Source organism: Pseudophryne corroboree, chromosome 3, assembly GCF_028390025.1.
Source record: "Pseudophryne corroboree isolate aPseCor3 chromosome 3, aPseCor3.hap2, whole genome shotgun sequence".
In the NCBI taxonomy this organism is placed as follows: Eukaryota; Metazoa; Chordata; class Amphibia; order Anura; family Myobatrachidae; genus Pseudophryne; species Pseudophryne corroboree.
In genome coordinates this window covers 285858115-285875770 of record NC_086446.1, presented here as the reverse complement: position 1 = coordinate 285875770, position 17656 = coordinate 285858115, and the positions used below count along the sequence as shown (strand labels likewise).

General features: G+C 46.5%; 1 protein-coding gene across 1 annotated transcript in view; it reads left to right on the top strand.

Annotated features, from left to right (window-relative positions):
* The first annotated feature begins 368 nt into the window (after positions 1 to 368).
* Positions 369 to 17656, top strand: part of BIRC7 (baculoviral IAP repeat containing 7) — a 30947-nt gene continuing 13659 nt past the window's right edge. The window contains exons 1-7 of the mRNA XM_063963138.1: positions 369 to 476; positions 4358 to 4977; positions 5539 to 5638; positions 6839 to 6920; positions 12451 to 12490; positions 13579 to 13773; positions 14873 to 14943. Of these exons, the coding sequence (XP_063819208.1) occupies positions 4374 to 4977; positions 5539 to 5638; positions 6839 to 6920; positions 12451 to 12490; positions 13579 to 13773; positions 14873 to 14943 (1092 nt within the window). The 5' untranslated portion in view covers positions 369 to 476; positions 4358 to 4373. The remainder of the gene's footprint in view (positions 477 to 4357; positions 4978 to 5538; positions 5639 to 6838; positions 6921 to 12450; positions 12491 to 13578; positions 13774 to 14872; positions 14944 to 17656) is intronic.

The window sequence follows — 17656 nt, the reverse complement described above, 5'->3', positions numbered from 1 at the left end:
ATGATTAAGTACCCCTCTCCCTTCCATTCATGAAGAGGTTAAAGACACATCAATCTAAAAAAAAAACAGTAAAGCTCTCCTGGCTCCTCTTTTTTGTCATATGATTTCTCAGGTAAATCATTTGTTAGAAATGTTGTTCCATAAGATATGATTCCCACTTTATTTTTTTTTACTATACATAATAGCACTGATCCTTTGAAAAATAGAGAAACTGTATATTCACTACACTTGCTGTTATTGCCTCCCTGCACTTCGAGGGTTAATAAATTAATTCCCTGCAGCTGGGTGAGCAGTGCTATAAAAGCATTCAGCTGCCATACTCCTCTTTTATTGGAACATATTGTATTGAGAGGTATGTATGAGAGTGTACAGAGCAACTTAAGCTCTTGAGACGGGATTGTTCTAAACCTTTAATATCCTGTTTTGTTTGTCTATTCAGATAACAAAGCTTAAAGGATCGTTTTGGTTAAGTGAATGTAAGTAAATGCTGGGCCTAATGGATACTTACCTGTGGTTGAGCTATTTGGTGGGTGATCTTTTGCATGAAGCTGCTGCCCTCTGTTCACACTTACTGGCAGTGGATAGCCCTTTGGGAAATAAATCCTGGGTTGGCATGGGTAAGGTCCTGTAGGTCATGAGAGGGGATACAGTTAAAATGCTGCCTGTCTGGATCCCAGCATTTGGGTTATTGATGCCGACAATTGGAATCCTGGCGCGCCAGGGCTATTCCCACTCGTGGGTGTCGACAACTCCCGTAGAGAGGGAATAGATCCTTTGGTGAGCACATTGAGCCCGCAAGGGGACTACTAGTGCTTGCCCTGCTGCCGGCATTCTGTCGGGCGGGATGCCTCTGTCGGGATATTGACAGCTGGTATACCGCCTGCTGGGATAAGGTATGTAACCTTGTGTGAGGTGTCCTGCATGATCCTTGCTTCTTATGACTTGAGGGAAGATCTATCAGATAAAGGAGAGATAGAAAGTACCAATCTGTTTCGGTCATTCTTCAAACATTGGGCCAGATGTACTAAGCTTGAAAAGTGATAAATATCACTGTGATAAAGTACCAGTCAATCGGCTCCTAACTGTTATTTTTCAAACACAGCCTGTGACATGGCAGTTAGGAGCCGATTGGCTGGTACTTTATCACAGTGATATTTATCGCGTTTCAGGCTTAGTACATCTCCCCCATGGCCTGCAGCATGGCAGTTTGGAGCTGATTAGTTGGTTAGGAGTATATTTACTAAGCCTTGGATTGCGTTGAAGTGGACGGAGTTAAAGTACCAGCCAATCAGCTCTTAACTGTCATTTTTCAAACCTAGCCTGTGACATGGCAGTTAGGAGCCGATTGGCTGGTACTTTGTCTGCTTTATCTCCAACTAAAGATTAGTAAATAGACCTCTTAGTTCTCTATCTGGTAACTTTATCTCTTAAGGTTTGATACATCTCCCCTCTGTTCCCATATTGACAGGAGGGAATGGCACAGCAGCAGCCTTGTGTTAGGAGGGGGCTATTGAGAACCTGAATGCCAGCCTCTGCTTGAGTAAAACTTGCCACACACCTAAAGACTATCTGGCAGGTTCTGGATACCTGCCAAAATCTAGATAATGTTGGTTGGAAAGAAAATATTTAGGTGTGTGGCCTGCATAACCTGTTTGATTGTATAGTGGTTGCCACACATGCCGCTCTGGGCCCTGCCTTCTAGTGCTACAAAGTAACGTTCAAAAACTCCAATGTAGTTTTTCAGAAGCGCGTTCCTCTGAAAGGTTGGGCGACTGAAAATCACCAGAAACCTTTTGGGACCATTAAAAGTTGGTGCCCTAAAATGTATCCATTCTTCCAGATTAATCAGAGACTGCATTGCATTGAGAGGGGCCTGGATGGCAGCAGTGATGGAGGGACAGAGTTGACTGCAGTATTTCAAATTAGCCAATGGCCTGAGCCAATTAGGAGCTGCCAAGAGGTAGCTCCTGGTTGGCTGCTGATCTATACACACCATTCTGGTTTATGGCCAGCATTAGATTAAAAATACTGCTGCTGGCTCTCTCTCCATCCATGGATGTCTGCCGGTGGTCCTGTCAAGATAAACACTGCTGTCAGACGGGCCTCCTCTTGTACCTGGACTGAAGTCCAGCCCCACCCCCCCTTGATAGCGGCCCTGTGAACAACTTATCCACTTTTTTTTTTTTTTTTCTCTTTAGAAGTTTTGATATCTGAACTATAAACACTTGTGTTGATTGTCTTGTACAGTAGCTCTGAATCAGTTGAGGCTCCATCTATGGTTATTCGAAAAACATAAATTTTGGCTTTGTGGCTGATTAATACACCTGATAAGCCTGTTTAAGTGCTTCTTAGAAAATTAACGTTTTGGCAGAATTTGAAGCTGTGACATAACACTTGCAATGTGAATGTTGATCCCAACGAGTTGGTGGCTTTGTTTGTTTATAACTTCCATCAAAAGCTGGCAGGTTTGCGCTACCTGTTAAACTGGTGGGTGTGGTTTAATAGATCTACAGTCATAGGTTGACCCCCAAATGGTCAACATAAAAGGTCGGTCAGAAGGTTGATATGGACGGGATCCGATTGTGTGGTCGGGATTCCGGCGTCGGTATTTCGACCGCCGGGATTCCGACCAGCGGCATTTAGTACTGATCCCATATGGACTGGTCAGTACAAAATAGTTGACAGGATGAAAAGTGTTGTTGTTTTTTTTTTGTGTGGTGTTGTTTTTTTTTTTTTTTTTTTTTTTTTACTTACCTTAATGTGTCACCCATTTGGGGTTGACCTATTGATTTTTTTTTTTTTTTTTTTGTTGACCTGTGAACCTGATGCCAAACTGTCAATGTTTTCTTGGATGACTTGATGTAGTAGTTAGCTTCTGCTAATGTTTGCCTGAAAGCTCTCTGCTTCTGCCTGGATTGGTGCTCTACATGGTTTTTAAAGTGTACACGTGCTATCAGTCCAGGCCCTCTTGTCTTGAAATGCCCAGGAGTTCAAGATGTGGGGCAGAGCCACAATGCTGGTGTAATTCTTGGCACTGTTTTGTGTTAAGAATGGCTTAATGACTGCAAAATCTGATTTCTGGTATCTGATTTCTGGTACGGTAGTCTCATTCCTTTTAGGGGCCCATTCAGCATTCACATATTAGAGCCCAGGATTGCATTGCAATATCCGATTACTTTATGTAAATATATTAACATGCACCCACGTGGATGTGCTGTACACACTGCTGGGGCTTCTGTGCATAGATTGTCCCACTGACTGCGCATGTATAGCAGCCATTTCTGGCAGAGGGTTTCTGGGGGACCCTTGAACTATATCCACGATGTGCAGGCCATAGGTTACAACTGTAGCTTTAGATTCTGGTCTATGGAGTCAAATAGCACCTTGGGAGGCTTTGCTAAAATCCATGCTGGATGAAACCACTAAACATGAGTGACTGTTACATGTGCATTCCAAATTATATATTAGTGTGTGTATATATGTACTTGTACTGTATGTTAAAAAAAAAAAAATTAACATTGCAATTGCACAGCTCTATGTAGTGTGCAGTGACTCATCAATCCCTTGCAGCCACACACTAAAATGAGCTTCTGATAAAATTCTCTAGCTTTCTAGGCAGGGTCAGATAGCTCATTGAACAGAGTGTCTGACTACAATGCAACAGGCAATGGGTTTGAATCCCTGGTATGTCAGTATCTCTATGTAATAAAGGACAGTGTAACTGAATAACCGAACTCTCAAATTAAGTTCATGAATGTTGTATAGGTATTAGGAGATGCTAGGCTTCAAAAATGGGGGAGGGGAGGATCTACAAGTAAAAGTAACTAAAATGGATAATAAACACCGCTATGTGCAGTCGCACACTCACCAACTTAGTTACAGCCTTGTTCCTCCAGGTGTGGTTTTGTTTTATACACTACAGTTCTTGCTGATATCTGCAATTATTGGGTCTATGGTCCTTGGCAACAATGTTATGCAGCTGGAAAGAGGACCTTTCTTGAAAATACTTTAGGAGAGAGGGTGATGTATACAGAATGAGTTCCTGATGCTCAGTAGCCAGCATTAAATAGAACACCTATACGTTAACAAATTGTCCTCGTTATACTGGTGACTTCAGCAAATATATAACATGTATATCTATAGGTGTATATTATAACTTTGTCAAATGCTCACATCCTCCGTCACTTTTCAATACACTGAATTACGAAATGCCACTGCTCGTCACTGGTGTCCAGTCCTGTTGTGTGTGCGGGTTGAGGGGAATCCTTTGTCAGTGTGTGTGTGTATGTGACTGTGCAGCGGGTGAGCGGCCCCTGCCCGGCCGGGTGATGCTGACTCGGGTCACTCTCTCTTCCAGAAGAGCACGTGTTGCCATGAGCCGCTGGCACTGGGACTCCAGCCCGCTGGTCGGGCACAGAGCTCTAAGCAGGAGAGGAGCGGAGATGTCGGTAGAAGACGAGGTGATCAGCCGCATCCTGGGCTCCTGGAGTCCGTCCAGCATGGTGCCAGAGCCCCACGCCCCGGTGAAGCCGGCTATGCGCTGCGAGGCGAGCAGGCTGCGGACATTCAGCATGTGGCCCGGACCCAGCACCCTGTGCCACCATGACCTGGCCAGGGCCGGCTTCTTCTACCTGGGACCCGGGGATCGGGTGCAATGCTTCTGCTGCGGCGGGGTGCTGAGGTGCTGGGAGCCTGGAGATGAGCCCCTGGCCGAGCATCACAAGTTCTTCCCCTCATGTCCCTTCGTGCTGGGCAGAGATGTGGGTAACGTCCCCCGGCTGGCGGGCACAGACTCTGTGGACGGGCAAATCCTGGGGCAACTGCACAGGTTACCCGGGGAGGAGGAAGAGGAGTCCTGGCAGGCCATCTACCCTGATATGGTGGAGGAGCGGGAGAGACTGGCCACTTACCGCACATGGCCCCAATATGCCGAGGTGACCCCTGACCTGCTGGCCCGGGCAGGCTTCTTCTACACCGGTAAGTACGGACTGGCAGCAGCAGCCTATAGTATGCCGTAGTGTCATATCCTAGTCGCCCAGTATCATGGGATGCTCTAACAATGTGGGCTATGAGTTTAGCGTGTTTGGCAGGGGTCAGTAATACATGACCTTCTTGCACACTGCTCATCCCCTGCCTGTGCATCTCCGATAAAGAGAAAATGCTCACTAGTCTAGAGTCTATTCTAGACCTTTAAGTTCCATCACAGCATATGAGCCAGTGATGCCCATTTCTGTTAGCGCAGGCCCCTAGTTGAGACCTCTGTACATTATTACTGGGCATGCACTTGAATGTTATAAAAGACATGATGTAACATGGATGGGTCCTGTCGTGCTACCATGAGTCAGCTGATGAGGGAAAGATACCTGACCCTGTATCTGCTGAGTACAGAATATGAATTCTGTCTGGGTTGTTGGGCACACTATCTGACCTGTAGTGCAATATGTTGGCATCCTCATTTTTCCCTTTATACAATTTTAATTTTTTCGTCCTAAAAATGAATAGTCTGACTACTGCCTTCTCCAATGTAATTTGTTGCAGGGAATCGGGATAATGTGAAGTGTTTTCACTGTGACGGAGGACTGAGAAATTGGGAGAGGGGGGATGACCCCTGGAGGGAGCATGCCAAGTGGTTCCCAAGGTAAGTGCAATTACTTTGAAAACTAAACATGGTGGCATATGTGATCTTGGAGAGAGTCAAAGCTATATTGAAGACTATCTGTCTGAGTGTGAAGGTATCTTATAGGTGACATTCAGGGATGTGAGGTAAATGGCTAGGACGCACTGGCTGGTACCAGAGCCAGATTTACACACCATGAGCCCAAGGGTCCATGGGTTATTATACACAGGTGCAGCAGTATATATTTCTGGAATGATGTGTGGAAAAGTTGGTGTTGCCTCACCTGTCATAGACTTCTTGCACCAGAGATTTGCCTATAAATTATTAGAATAATACAAAGATGTTTCTAACATTCGTTGAGGCATATTCAATTGAAGTCGAAAGCTGCGGTCTGTCGAAAAGACGGCAGTTCGACTTTTTTAGGTTTGAAGGGGTTCCAACCTATTCAATCTAACCCCAAACTTTTCGACACGTCGAGGAATTAGACTTGCCGAAAAGCACGTGGATCGGCGGAATACCTGCCGATCCACGTGCTTGTGTCTGTTTTGGCCCTCTTTTTGACCATCTCAATTTGACTTTTAAAAAAGTCGAAGTGAGACTGGGAGAGCCGCGCTAGGGGATGTCACAGCCGCCACTCAAAGCAGCGTCCACCCGGCTCCAGCAAGCGAGACCTCGCTTGCTGGAGCTGGGTGGACACTGCCGCGAGCGGCGGCTGTGATGCAGGGACTGGTAGGGGGGGGGAGACGGGGGAGAGCTGCTGCTGTAGCACTGCTCTCCCCCGTCTGGCCGCGGATTTCCCCTGTCTCCCCTCCGGCATCTCAATTCGACTTTTAAAAGTCGAATTGAGATGTCATTGAATAGCCCAGGTCGGATCCATTCTGACAAATGAATGTTGGATTGGATCCACTTCAATTGATATACCCCTTTGCCTTTGTCATATTTTATAATATAAAATATCTGAAAGACAAAATGTTAGAAACATCTTTTTATATATGAAATTATTATAATACAATTTATATAGTGAAAACTCTGGTGTATAGGTTAGTATGACAGGAAAGGCTCTGCCTCACCTCACTGCATGTCACTGGTGACATTACGTAAGATAAAGAGATTTCTGGGTCTTCATGGAGGATGGGTCTGCCAGCAATGTATGGTATTATACCTTGCACTATATCTGCTTATGGACTCTGTCCACTTATTCTGAGTATCTTTGTATTGCAGGTGTGAATTCCTCATTCAGTCCATGGGGCCGGCATACATCCGCAGCGTACAAGACTCTATGTTTAGTAGCTCAGAAAGTACAGTGAGTTAAACTTTCATAGACTAGCACTGAAGATCTTTATTTTATTTTTCAAACTTTACTTAAAGACTTTCTAATAGTGAAGTCTGTTCTGTAGCCGGGATCCGGTCTGAAGATCGACAATGTTTAGGTCGACAGGGTTTCTAGGTTGACGGGTCAAAAGGTCGACATGAGTTATTCACTTTTCGAACTTTTTCATACTTAACGATCCATGTGGACTACAATTGGAACAGTAATCTGTACCGAGCGCAGTGGAAGCGGAGCGAGGCACCCTGCCCTAAGCATGGCGATCGAACACTGCACTAATTTGGCTTCCCGGTCACTGTACGGAGAGATGCCAAAAAAACACAAAAAACCTCATGTCGTCCTAGTGACTGTCTATTTGATCTACACACCTGTAGCCTTGTAGTGGATTGAACCACAGCACTAGGTAAATATTTTTGTAGTGCAACTTTAAGTCCTTTATTATAGCCCAATGGTCCTATAACTATAGGACCCAGAAACTTGGAAGCTATGTAAATTCATCCAGATTGTATATCCCATCAACCTCTGCTGGCTTGCTTCACTCAGGTTGCCTGCTGCTGCATACAGGGAGTATCAAGATGAGACTAGAGGAGCATTGACACAGCTGCATATGTATATAGGGGATCAGTATGGTATCCCAGCTGTCACCAGGATCATGACAGTCAGAATACCGGCTGTGAGTGCAGCGTGTACCCTCATGGGCTCACTGCACTCACCACGTTTCGGGCCTGGTGGCGACCTTAAGTTGCCACAGGGTTATATCCCCCCTTGGGTGTAGCGTGGACTACCACCCAAGTGGGGAGTGTGGTCCAGATTTCTGCAACCAGCAAACTGCGTCCTGTATATAATGTATCTGAAATTGGCTCAAGCACTGCTTAACATCTAAGCATATATGGTCAACTGGAACCTTGTTGCTGTCTAGTGTTTACATCTGAACATTGACATGGTTGAAACTCATCAGGTTTACAATGTTGAACTCTGAAATGTTTCCATGTGAAATGTCAATATTTAAGGGCAGAAATACTCGCCAGAATGTTACAGCATCAGAAGTGTGCCGGAAGGGACTGTCACATGGTCGCCAGGACCTGGAAGAAGACACTGGAGCTGCTGTTGGGGTTGGATAAGATTGCAAGGGATGGCTTATAGACTGTTTATTATGCCAAAATATCATCCAGGTAGACATAAATGTCCCCATGGTCACAACATGCTGCATGTCGACAGACGGCATGGTCTACGTGACGACTATAAAGTTATACAGGACACCTAAGGGGTCTAATCATGCAGCAGATAAACCCTTTAGCGCTAACCATTGTGGTATCAGGACTTTCATAGCTTCTTGTTCAGAAGAGGGGTTGCTGTGGAGAAGCTTCAGATTTCTCCAGCAGTGCCCCTAATCAGTGTAAATATCACTTCAGTATACAGTAATATGGAGAGCGATTTAGAGAAACAAGTCTGTTTCGCACCTGAATGTCACTTCATCAGGAAATGGCAAAATGTGCTGAAGGGCTCCTGAGTAGTAGGAGAAAAGCAGTGAGGTTCACTGCTCCTTTTCCATTGCTCTTACCCTTGTGTCCAGCAGATGCTGGAGTCATTGGTGTATCTGTAATGGGTTTAGTGTGTGTGCGGTGCATTCAGGGTACAGGGAACCCACACTGCATCCATGTTCAACTCCTGTCCTGAGTCGGCACTGCATCAGCTGCAAAAAAAATCACTGGGGAAGTGGGCGCTGTGCAGTAGTGTTCATTCACTAGAACATGGCGGGCGCCATGTTTCTGGAGACCTGTGCATGCACAGTAGGAGGCCCATACAGACTCTGCACACGGGCCCCCTCTGGTAATCCACCCTTAGCTGGAGTGCTAGGGACTCCTTCACATGCGCAGTGTGAAGACTTATCAGACTCCTGCTATGTCGGCCTTCACTACTTTCTGGGATTGCTGAGGGGAAGTCTCGTCCGATGACCTCCTCCAGGTATGTTTTTTCTTAATGGTTACTAATTACATTTATCAGTGATGCAATATGTAGTGATAAATTATAGTAAACCTTTCATGTATATGAATGTGTAATCTAATGCCTGGTGCATTCTATATGATATGCTCCATGAGCGATATAGTCCAGTGTTTTCCCTTGAACTCCTGGGCAAATTATATAGCTAGAGGTTAAAGTGAACCAGAACTGTGTTCCATCAGTTCCATTTGGAGCCAGAACACCCTTCCGGCTCCCCTAACCGTGGGAGAAGTCAGGCAACCCACTGAGATTTTGTTACCAGCGGGCGCCTGGCTTTTTCATCTGTGGCCGCCGGAGCTCACTCCTGAACTCCGGCTCAGGCAGTTTGCGCATGCGGCGCTATGGGGAAGACATCATGACATCTCTCCCATAGATCCGAAGAGCGGGCGGCTAGGCGGAGGACAGCAGTGGTCCGGGAGCAGGAGCGGGGCTGGTGAGTATTGTGTTTGTGGGATGTTTTTTTTTTTTTTTTTTTTTTTTTTTTTTTGTACGTGTAAGGGGCACATCTGCTGGGGGCATGACGTCTGACGGGGGGCAACACTACACGGGGCATTGCATAGGGGCACTTTATAAGGAGCATCACTCCTGGGGACATAAGGGGCACTATTGCTGTGGGCACTGTATTTGGGGTGGCACTACTTGTGGGCTTTATGTATGAGGGGCACGAATATGTGGTGTAATGTTAATAAGATTATCCTACCATGTGGCCTAGTTTGAATTGGGGATACTATTGGATGACCATGCCCCTTTCTTGAGACCACGCCCTTTATTTCACAGCTGGGGGGAGGGTGAGTTCCACCACCTCTCTAGGACCACTGTAAGCACTGGATATAGCGCATACACACAATGATATTGTTAACGATATCGTTCAGTGACGTCACCCAGCCACCACCCTGAACATGCAGTTTTAGAAATTGACCTGCATGTAAAGACTGAACACATTAACGACCCATGGGAGCTTGTATCATTAACTATATTGTGTGTACACACTGGATTATTTTACAAACAGTATAGCTCAGAAGGGTCAAAATGAGCAATACTGTTTAAAATATCACCTAGTGCAGCGGTGGCCAACCCGCGGCTCGAGCCGCATGCGGCTTTCATCCTCCGCATGCAGCTCAATCCTCTCCCGGCCACCGCTGCCCGACACACACAGCCCGGCGCATCTTCTAAGGTCTCCGGCGGCAGTGTCTATCTTCAATTTGGCGCCGGCCCATGATCCAATCAGAGCTCACGGACCGGCAGCTAAGGCTCCTGATTGGCTGCCGGACCGTGAGCTCTGACTCACGGGCCGGCGCCACATTGAAGATACACCGCTGCCGTAGACTGAGGGGCAGGAGAGGCACACGCTGCTCTCCTCCCCTCACAGCAGCAGCACTTTGGGGGGGAGGCACTGTGGGAACATGTGTATCTGCACTGGGGGCATATCTGGCACTGGGGGGGGGGGGGGCGTGTGTATCTGGCACGGTGTGGGGAGGGGGGGGGGGGGGGGGGGGACATGTGTATCTGGCACTGTGGGGGCGTGTGTATCCAGGGCCGTATCTGAGTTTTTTTGCGCCCCGGGCGGCAATAGGGTGTGGCTTCACACAGGGGGCGTGGTTAGTTACGCCCCCTGTACAGTAGTAGCGCCGCTGTAATGATGTGCGGTGCGCGATGACGTCAACGTGCACATCATTACAGTTAAGGTCCTCTCCAGGAAGGGAAACTAGATGCATAGTGTCTAGTTTCCCTTCACAGCGGGCAGCGGGGGGGCACAGCAACAGCGGATCTTGCCATGGTGCAGCGCCCTCCGGATGGCGCCAGCGCCCTCCGGAAGGCGGCGCCCTGGGCAAAAGTCCTGCTTTCCCGTGGCAAAATCCGCTACTGTGTGTATCTGGCATTGGGGGCATGTCTGGCACTGGGGGGGGGGGGGGCGGGGCATGTGTATCTGGCACTGTGGAGGCACCCATTTTTGGGCATCTTTATATGTATGTGGCACTGTACAAGGGCATTATATGTATGTGGCACTGTACAACATAACTAAAAACGGGGTTACTACACAAGGTCATACCGAAAGGTGTGCACACAAATGGGGTGTGGCTTTGTGGCAACTAGGCCACAACCCACTTTTGCACGTGTGCCTTAGGCGCACGCGTGATAGTGGCCCTTGACTACAGATCTTCTCCGGCTCTTTGCCTCTGACTGGTTGGCTACTGTAACTTGCAGTTCAATTATACAAATTTAAGTCCTCAATCTGTGTTGCATCCACCTCCAATATATGAAATATGCTGCCCAATATTTCAGCTGCGATGGTTCTACCCACATGCTGTACTTTAAATGAAGATCTACAATACAGTTGAGAAAATCCTGGATATTTCCCCCCCCCCACCCCCCCCCCCCCAGTAATGAGGAATGTGGTCATACAGTAGCCTTATGTCTGACTCTGCAAGAATAGCTTTTTATTATATAGATTAAATACAGAGGTAAAGATTGTGGGGTTGGTGTGTGGTGGTTTTTTTTTTGTTTTTGTTTTTTTCTTGACCACCAACATTGAATCTGAAGAAATGTGGCATGCTCTAACCCGATCAGGAGCGGCTCTTGCCCCGGGCAAGCAGTACTTTTGCCCGGGGCGCCGCATCTACGAGGGTGCTGCCGCATCCTAACGGGCGCTGCCATGTTACTGTAGGACTGGAGTCCTGACTGAGCACAGCGCAGTCAGCGCTGACCCTCCCTCCCTTCCGCCCACTTTCCCATGATGCATTGCGCACCGTTGCACGGTGTGCAATGACATCATCGCGCACCGCCTGACGTCATCGCGCACCACATCGAGGAAGGAGGCGAGCGGCAGCGCTGATAAGGGCACTCGGGAGGCGGGTGGCACAGCGGTCAGTGGCACGGCATGATCATGGCGGTGGGTGGCACAGCACATGATCAGGGTGGCTTGTTCCTGCACTGTCCCACTGTCTTTTAACAAGTTCCATCATTGCAAAACTGCAGGCCAGGTGAGGAAACAGTGATATATGAAGTACTTTTCTTCTATTAAATCTCAGATTTCTGTGAGCTATTATTTATTTACCTCTGCCACCACCACTGGGACCATGTAACAACTACTACTTTATGAGCTTCTAATTTCTACTGTACATATCTTTAATTTTCCATTCTATGACTTCTCCCTGAAATAAGTACTACTTTGTGGTAATGGGACTGTTGGACACCACTGTGCGGTGTAATGTGAATTGGTGCAATTCTGTGGCCACGCCCCTTCATCATTAAGTTACACCCCTATTTGGCATGCACTGTCCCTGTTTTGAATGTGGGGCGCCGGGGGGGGCGCCAGAAGAAAAATTCGCACTGGGAGCCACAAGGTCTAGAACCGGCCCTGAACCCGATTACTTACTGACCGCCTTGGCTAGACTTGTCACTCGTTATAACTGAATCACCACAGAACAGGCATTTAAAGTCTCAATTCTCATAATATAAATAAATATATATATATATATTTTTTTTTTTTTTTTTTCCTCCACAGCCTGAATCTCGAAGGTCCTCTGACAGGAGCACCCCCATTGGTGAGTACATGTCTTAACCTTTGTGGCATGAATACAGCTAATGGTTAGGTCAAAGCTATTTGTATAATCTGAATTTGAGATGTTGAAATGTCTCCCGAGTCATCACCACTTCTAGCAATACTGATCAGACATACATGGGAAACTATTATTCTAAGATTGCATGGGATCCTTCTGAATCTTGCACTACATTTGCCCAGTGAACTGTCATACAATTAAATTTTCTTTTCTCTTTTGAAAGACACAACTCCATGTTTTAGTGTCTTTTAATATGAAACCTTGTGTAAAATTGCTTCCAGACAAGACTTAAAAATGGATTTAAGGCCCCATATAATTGAAACACTAAAATTGCAGCACAACAGATTTTTCAGTTTACTATACTACTGTGTTTAATCGTAATACAGATGTCCGAGGCCACTTCATAGGTACACCTTTTGTAGGATCTAAAATTCTTTTCATGTTGACCTGCCCATGTGACACTGTTACAGATGCTCTCTTCCAAACTACTGTTGTAATGCATGATTATTTATATTGGTCTCCTTTCTTTGCCTCTATCTCATTAATCATTTTTGCCTGCAGACCACGTGCTTTACACACCAGAATTAGAACCTGTGTATAAAAATCATATATGCATTGTCTGTGGTACTTGGTGCCAGACTGAGTAGTTTACCAATCCTGGATAGACAAAATCACCTGGATCACACATCTTACCATTATGGTATTTGGTCGGAATAGATGAGCCTCTTCATGTCTGCATGCGTTTTTGTATTAAGGTACTGCCATGTGATTGGCTGGTTTTATATATTGTACCTAAAGTGGCCGTGCACTATAGGATCAGTTTTAATACAGGTGAGAATTGTTAGATAACAAATTGGACATATCTTATAGCAAATGGGACACGCCATATGACTAAAGTTAAACCCATATTGATTTTGGTAATGGACTATTGGTGTAAGTGAATTTCTCCTTAGATATAAATCTGAACAATCGAGTCTTCTGTCTTTCAAAATCTTTCTATCTGAGGGATTCAGGAAGCATACAAATGGTAATAGGGGTTTGTGGTGTAATCAGAATAACCACCTCCCTTGCAGATTCTCCCGGTGAATGGCATGCCTTCCTTCAGTCACCCATAGCACAGTGTGCCCTGCAGATGGGGTTTGATGAAAACTTGGTGGCCGGTCTGGTGCAGAGCAGGTTCCTGCTGGTTGGGGTCCCTTACAACTCCGTGTCTGACCTTGTCCATGATATAGTGCAGGCAGAAGAGGAAGGAGCGGCATATATTGCAGGTATACATAGCCTGAGCTGCTATCAAAGTGTTGGCCAACTGTGACTGTTGTGTAATGGAGGCAGCTTTTGGGGTGCTCAAAGCTGTGATATTGCGTGAATCCACTTTTGTAAGGTATTAACCAGAAGACTACTGACTTGACAACGGAATTGAATATTGCTTGGCTGTCAGCAACTTGAGAGAATCCAGGAGTTGCTTGCTGAATTCTCATGCTCCAACTTACTTTCTGACAGTGTGCTACAGCTGAACCTCTTGGTCATGTCTTGCATGTATGAAGTTACTGCATCGTGATTGGCTGACTAAATATATGCTTTAACGTAGTACTTACCTTGATAATTGTGGCTGTTAATGTTGCATTAGTTGGACTAAACTTCATGAAAGTGTTGTAGCTGTACACTGTAGTACCTGGACACTATTAAATCTCTATTCGCAATACTGAGTAACTTATTGCCTATATTACATGCAAATAAACCCAATGTATTGCTATACGGAGACAACTTTTTCTAGTATATTGGAACTGCTTTCATCCTTCTGGCAGTTGGCAATCTGCTGGCGTGAAAAAAACTACAGCAATAATGAAATCAGGTTGGGCTGCCCCTTCTGTCTTGCACAAGAAATCTTGTATGCAGTTTGAAATGTAAAGATTTCTAAACTATACTGCATTTGATAATATTGCAATCTTGGGTGGTTGGGTTTGAAATACTGGGAGTTGGGATGCTGGCAGTAACAATACAGACCGCAGCATCCCGAGATTATCAGAATCTGAAAGTATACTTGCCTTACCCCACTGGGTCACTAACCCTCCCTTGGGGTGCCACAACCTAAAATCCCCCTGCTTACCTCTCCAGCAGGCCAGTGGATGTTTGGTCAGGATTCTAATTCCAGCACTGGGTTGGTCACCCTATTCGGGATGCCAGTGTCGGCATTCCAAGTAGCGTCAGGATTCCAGCGTCTGTATTCTGACAGCTGGGATCCTGACCAGGTCCCATCCTATGCAATTTAAGAGAGTCAAACTGGAATGACTTTGGAATCTATATTGCTTTTGAAGTGTCTATAGCTGTACGTCTTTTCAAACTTGGTTGCAATGATTCTTTCTCTAGAATCTGTGATAACTCCAGAAGCTCCAGTACCAAGGACTAAGTTCAGAACTGCGACCTTCAAAAAGAACCAGGTAACTCTAGAGCTTGCCTGCACTGGCTGTTTTTGTGACCCATGCCTCACAAGCTGACCTCTAAAATCAAAAGCTGTTTGAATATTGGTGTTTGTACAGGAGTTAAAGTAATTTTGTGAAGTTTAAAGGGAATACAGAATTGAGTCCTTTTTGTATGGTAGCAGATTCAAAAATATTCAGGATCTGACCCTTTCTCACCCAGGATGCTACTAAGACCCTTATCCACTCACTGGTCATCTCCAGACTGGACTACTGTAATCTGTTTGGCATCCTTGACAAATCCTCTCTCCACCCCAATATATCCTCAATGCTGCAGCCAAGCTCATCTTCCTCAAACACACTACATCTGCCTCCCCTCTCCGACAAGCCCTACACTGGCTTCCCTTTCAGAATCCAATTCAAACTATTCACACTTACAAAGCCCTCACCCACTCCTCCCCTAATTACATCTGACATTATCTTCCTTTACCACTCCCCACCTGTTTTTGCTCCACTAATGCACACTGCCTCTCCTCCCTACTGATTACTGCCTCCCACTCTACCTCCCAAGAATTTTTAAGTGCTGCTCCCTTTTTCTGGAATGCTCTATGCAAAACATCAAATGGGCTTGAAAGACCCACTTCACCAAACCCCACCAAAATCTCAACTTAACCCTCTGTTCCATGCTCACCCAATCTGTCACCCCTGTCTGTCTGCCGCTCCCCTTTAGAATGTAAGCTTTCATGAGCAGGGCCCTCTTCCCTCATGTACTTTTCCTTCTCTGACTTAAGCCATCTTCGACTGCACCAAATTCTGCAGTTTTCTGCTACCCCTGATACTTATTTTACGGTCTGCTGATGCAGCTATGCTTATGAGGGGGTACCTGAAACAAAATAGGATTTTGGTTACCCTACCGGTAAATCCTTTTCTCGTAGTCCATAGAGGATGCTGGGGTCCACATTAGTACCATGGGTATAGACAGGTCCACTAGGAGCCATGGGCACTTTAAGAGTTTGAGAGTGTGGGCTGGCTCCTCCCTCTATGCCCCTCCTACCAGACTCGGTCTAGAAACTGTGGCCCGAGGGAGACTGACATCTTCGAGAGAAGGATTTAACACAGATAGTGGCGAGATTCATGCCAGCTCACACATACAAGGCACATCAAGCTAGCTTAGCTTGAAAACTTGGTAAGTAATGTTTCAGCAGTTGCCAAGTAACAATGCAGTACATAACTAAAGTCGTACTGAATGAGAGAACGGTTTGCAGGAAAACGAAGCGCTGGGCAGGCGCCCAGCATCCTCTACGGACTACGAGAAAAGGATTTACCGGTAGGTAACCAAAATCCTATTTTCTCTAACGTCCTAGTGGATGCTGGGGACTCCGTAAGGACCATGGGGAAATAGACTGGCTCCGCAGGAGACAAGGCACTCTAAGAAAGAATTAGGACTACTGGTGTGCACTGGCTCCTCCCTCTGTCCCTCCTCCAGACCTCAGTTAGAATCTGTGCCCGGACAGAGCTGGGTGCACTTTATGTGAGATCTCCTCCTATTTTATTAGGATTTTTTTATTTTCAGAGATCTGCTGGCAACAGACTCTCTGCTACGTGGGACTGAGAGGGGAGAGAAGCAAACCTACTAACTGCGGATAGGTCGTGCTTCTTAGGCTACTGGACACCATTAGCTCCAGAGGGATCGAACACAGGAACTCACCCTTGGTCGTCCGATCCCGGAGCCGCGCCGCCGTCCCCCTCGCAGAGCCAGAAGACAGAAGCCGGCGAGAGAAGCAAGAGGACATCAAAATCGGCGGCAGAAGACTCCTGTCTTCATATGAGGTAGCGCACTGCAGCTGTTGTGCCATTGCTCCCACATTAAACCCGCACACTCCGGTCACTGCAGTGGCGCAGGGTGGGCGCACTGGGCAGCAATTGAGTACCTCCTGGCATAATAGAGCATATATACAGCTGGGCACTGTATATATGCATGAGCCCCGCCATTATTTTTCACAAAATCGCGGGACAGAAGCCATCAGCGCCATTTTCTCTTCTCAGCTCAGCTGAGAGGAAGCTCCCCAGGCTCTCCCCTTGCAGAATCACGGTAGAAAGAGGGTAAAAAAGAGAGGGGGGGGGCACATAAATTTAGCGCAAAATCACTAATACAGCAGCTACTGGGTAAACACTAAGTTACTGTGTAATTCCTGGGTTATATAGCGCTGGGGGTGTGTGCTGTCTCTCTCTCTCTCTCTCTCTCTCTCTCTCTCTCTCTCTCTCTCTCTCTCTCTCTCTCTCTCATCTCTCTCTCTCTCTCTCTCTCTCTCTTCTCTCTCTCTCTCTCTCTCTCTCTCTCTCTCTCTCTCTCTCTCTCTCTCTCTCTCTCTCCCCCCCCCAAAAGGCCTTGTGGGGGTTCTGTCTCTCAAATAGAACATCCCCTGTGTGTGTGGTGTCGGTACGATTGTGTCGACATGTTTGACGAGGAAGGCTATGTGGAAGCAGAGCAGTTGCAGATGAATGTGGTGTCTCTGCCGACACCTGATTGGATGGATATGTGGAAGGTGTTAAATGATGATGTAAACTCCTTGCATAAAAGGTTGGATAAAGCTGAAGCCTTGGGACAGTCAGGGTCTCAACCCATGCCTGATCCTACAGCGCAGAGGCCGTCAGGGTCTCAGAAGCGCCCACTATCCCAGATTGTTGACACAGATATCGACACGGATTCTGACTCCAGTGTCGATGGCGATGA